We start from the raw sequence: 4,643 nt of genomic DNA, 5'->3' as shown, positions 1-4,643 counted from the left end.
CCCTCAGGGTGCTACTCGATGAGAAATTTTGTTTCTAAAGACAATTATGTTACTTGATTTAAACATATACCTAAACTAAGTCAGATTTTATCTACTTAAGGGAAAGATTCTGGGGAAAACATACACTTATTCCAGAATAAAAGATAAAGATATTTAAGCTCTCCTTTCATTTTATTTTATAAAGACTAATTTGAGTCTCAAAGCTGCACAGCTAGTCACATACCTTCCATTAGAAACCAGGGCTCTTGACTTTTTACCTGGTGCATTATATGCCACACTGCTCTACCCGCTTCACGCAAGCGTGTCCGTGATAATACAAGCAGTGATGTGATGGCAAACACGTTATCCGGCATGCTGCCAGACTCTTGACCTCCTCCCCTTTCAGATTGCCTTAACAACTCTGCAGAGGAGGCATTGCCTTTATTTTACAGGAGAGGAAACATATTAAAGAATGTGTGCAAGACCATCCGCCTCCTATCCGGCAGGGCTTGGACTCCTGTCCATAACTGACTGACTCCAGAGCTTGTGCTCTTCGTGCCATGTGGTTGTCTGACTGTTAGCTAGCTCACCGTTTCCTCCAAGGCACCCTAACCCTAACGCATCTTGTTTCTTTAGGTCCTGTTTACCTTATGTGTCAGCATGTTCTTCTGTGTATAGTAAATGTGTATGCATGAACTTACACCCAGATTTGAAAAGCATATTTTTATTTCCAGAGCGCCCTTATGCCTGCACAGTTATTCTTTAAGACGGAAGATGGAGGCAAATATCCAGTTATATTTAAGCACGGGGATGATTTGCGCCAAGATCAACTAATTCTTCAAATTATTTCACTCATGGACAAGGTGAACATAACCTTATGTTGGTAGGGAACATTATTTCATTTTAGAAAACTGTAGTTTAGTGCATTTGCCGTATATGGACACAGGGTGTTTCTGTAACATTCAGGCATAATCTGGAAAGCTCAGCAGTGTCCACTTGACCTTGAACAAATTTGCTTATTTGTGTATGCTCCAGAACGGCTCTTCAAAATGAAACGGCATGTGTTCTTTTTTGTAAACATTTTTTTCTCAATGAAGTTCTCTTTGTGTTGGATTTAGTAATTTTCTTCCTTCTTAGTCAACTAGATCTTCTCTTTTTAAAAATTCCATCCCTGTCCCTAACTTTTAAAGGAAGATATTTGCCCTCATTTCCTTTTTTCTGAGTTCTCAAGTACTTTATGACCAGAAAAGAAAAACTGCATACATCAGTAAGAAGGAACCCCACTGTTGATTGCAAGCTACTGACAGTGATTTAGACTAAGACAAAAAATTTAGCATACCATCAAGTAAGTGCTTAATAAATTTGATGATGAAAGCTAAATTACCCAATTAATTTAGTTAAACCTTAATATAGGGTCACCTCCTGAATCGCCTAAATTAAACTGCTATAATACTCGCCTGAAAAACTGTTTCATAACAATCTTTACATTTGATTAATATATTTTATCTTTTGGTCACAAGCTGCTACGGAAAGAAAATCTGGATTTGAAGCTAACACCCTATAAAGTATTAGCCACTAGTACAAAACATGGTAAGTTTTCTTTACATCATGATTGCTTATTTTACTGTCCAGAGAGTATACTTTTGCTTTTTTAATTGAATGTTGTTTAAGAATATTAGAGATTGAACTCATGTGTGGCACTGAAGACCAGTTGAGCCTGCCTGCCCCTCCCTCTCTCCCTTTTGAAATCATTAAACACAATTTTTGGAAGAAAGAGTAAAACCTTTATGATGTATTTCTTTGCATTCAAAACTGGTTATAATCCATAATAGTTTCTCACTGTGTCCTAAATCATTTTAGAAATAACTGCGACCAGAGTGGCCTTGTACCGTGCTCTGCTTATAAAAGCCATTCATTAATTTTTTAAATATAGATCTATAGCATCCAAGTCCTTCTGAGATTGAATAGCCTCTGGAAGTTTGGTGGAAGATGCGCTAGGAATGCTAGCCTAATGCTTGCTGTAAATTCCATAGCCTTGCCTCTCTTGGCGCTTCTTATCCTTAGATACCTTGGAGAAACAAAAGCACTATATTTTGCCATTCACTTTTTTGCGCAAATTTGAGAGGGAAGAATAAGGATGTGCATTATACATGGGTAGTACTAGTTCCATATCTATTATATATAAATGTTTTTAATTCTTTTATTTATGCTTATGAGTTAAAAGTGTAACTCTAGAAATCAATAACGGTATTATCCATTTGCAAAATACCATGGAATATGAAAATCGGGTTTGTTGAATTTACGATGAACTTCAACAGAGTTGTAGGCCTTCTGTGATGCATTAATATCATAAATTTGTTACTGGTACATAAACTTTCTTATACCTTGTACCTGTTCTTGTATTTTGTAATTGTTTGTTACATAAAATGTCTTATACCATAAAATGTTAAAAAATAAATGCTAAGATTCCTTTATAATACAAAAAACAAGTACCTGAGTGTAAACAAATAAAAAATTTGAATTAAAAAATCAAAACGAAAGTTTTTTTCCCAGAAAGTTTGGGCCAAAAACGTAGGCGTGTGTTGCATTGTACATGGGAGCACGTTATCCGGGACAAACTACTATATGTCTTTTAGGTTTCCTGCCCTTCCCCTGGTCACTCCCAAATCTTTTTGATGGCTTAATTTCTCCTCTCATTTTCCTCTCAGAATGATCTTGTTAAAAGTACAAATATGCTCTTTGACCATCCTGTATAAATTGATTTACTGGCTTTCATTTGCTGTTGGGACAAAAGCAAAAGCCTTAGCTTAGTTTACAAGTTCTGTCAGTGTGACACTGACCCTGTCAGTGACCTCCCTCCCCCACCCCCCACCCCCTTCGGAAGCCCCTCTGTTCCCACCCTGCCACTTGCTTCCTAGGCTTCAGCCGCACTGGCCAGCTTCCGTGTTCTCGAATGCACGTGCTCTTATCAGCCTTACGGCCTTCACATATGCTGTGTGCGTTATCTTTATCATTCATTTCTGTTACCTTTCATTATCCTTCAAAACATGGCTCAAATTGTCGGATGCCCTCTCACTTCTATTTTAATTTAGGTCTCCCTACACTGTTCCCTTTCATAGTGTTTATCCCAATAAAACTTGCAAGCTTGTACACTCTATGAAGGCAAGGTCAAGGCTCTAGTTTTTACCTGGCATAGTTCTTGCTACATAGTAGAAAAACAATATAAATCTTAGGTGAATTAATGAAGACTATTCCCTGTTTATGATATAAGAATGACTGAGACGTTTCATACTCAAAAGGAGTATCCCGTCTCCTAATTTGCATGCAAATAATGTCACTGAAACCAGATTACAATTGTTTATGATCCTGAAATAGGTGTCTTCATTCAACTTTGATTTTTTTCATAGATTTGTTGTTTTATACTCCTGTTGTTGTTCTCAGACTGATTAGACTTAAGTTTTTTTTCCTTCATGTTCTCAATTCGATCTCCTTCCCCTTCTTTTTGGTCATTTAAAGGATTTATACTTTCTTCTCATATCGTTTCCAGGAAATGGCAGAAGATGGAGTATAAAACACAAAAGCTAATGAACATAGTACAGTTTTAGGGTTATGCAATTGGTATTATACAGCTTCGGATTTCTTAAAGTGATTTAAATTTGGAATGGAATATTTTTAATGGATATGTTTAAAAAAAAACTACAGAACACAGGAAGAAGAAATGTTTATGCCAGGTTTAAGAAGCTTGGTCTATTACTTTGTGTTCCTTATATACAATAATAGAAATTGGCCTAGAGGAACGTACAGATTAGATTAGCTTAATTAAAAAAAAAAAGGCTTCCTTGTAGTTCCTATGACATAAAAGCCAGTATAAACTTAAAGAGTGTTTACAGACCTCTTTAAGTTGTTCAGGTGGGTAGTGTATACATTTGCAAATGAAAGTTATTCTTAGCAGAAGCTTTATTTTTATTGCTTAACTAGTAACTATGCTTAATGCAATGCGTGTATTTCTATGTAGGGTTCATGCAGTTCATCCAGTCAGTTCCAGTTGCTGAAGTCCTTGATACAGAAGGAAGCATTCAGGTACAGCATCTATTTTGAAGATTTATACAGTTCATGAATATATTCTTGCTATAAAATGTTCAATCTTTATAAAAGTGTATAGAGTTAAAAATTAAAGTCTCTTTTTAGTCACCCTTCTTCCTTCAAGTTTTTTTCCTTTCCTTAGAAGGAAACAACAGTTGGAAATTATCCTGTGTTAGTACTGAGAGATGCTCAGTTCCTTAAACTGTACCTGGCACAGAATAGGAGATCAGGAATTAATTGGTGAACACATTTAAAAAGTTTATGGTTATATTTCAAAGAATGAAATATTGTAATTTCACCATTAATGAACATTTTGATCTCTTCCAATTTTTGTTGTTATTCAGAATAGTACTGCAGTGAAATTCTTGCTCATGCGTGTTTTGCACAATTATTTTTTTAAGATCGCTACTCTCCTCCTCCAACCTCTTTGTTCTGCTTTAATACCAAGAAAGACAAGTGGTTTCTGGACTAAGCTGTGTATATGCTTGGAACTTTTTTTTTTATATTTTAAATACATAGATTAGTTCTCTATGTATTAGAGAACTAATTATTAGACTCAGGAATCTGAGTCTAATGCTATA

At 35.7% G+C, this 4,643-nt stretch overlaps 1 protein-coding gene across 1 annotated transcript in view; it reads left to right on the top strand.

Moving 5' to 3' along the window:
* The window catches only part of PIK3C3 (phosphatidylinositol 3-kinase catalytic subunit type 3), a 144,965-nt gene that overhangs the window by 93,775 nt on the left and 46,547 nt on the right, over positions 1-4,643 (top strand). The window contains exons 15-17 of the mRNA XM_019637896.1: positions 714-842; positions 1,500-1,569; positions 3,995-4,059. Of these exons, the coding sequence (XP_019493441.1) occupies positions 714-842; positions 1,500-1,569; positions 3,995-4,059 (264 nt within the window). The remainder of the gene's footprint in view (positions 1-713; positions 843-1,499; positions 1,570-3,994; positions 4,060-4,643) is intronic.

This window comes from Hipposideros armiger, unplaced genomic scaffold, assembly GCF_001890085.2.
Source record: "Hipposideros armiger isolate ML-2016 unplaced genomic scaffold, ASM189008v1 scaffold_36, whole genome shotgun sequence".
Classification (NCBI taxonomy): Eukaryota; Metazoa; Chordata; class Mammalia; order Chiroptera; family Hipposideridae; genus Hipposideros; species Hipposideros armiger.
This window is presented reverse-complemented; position numbering and strand designations above follow the sequence as displayed.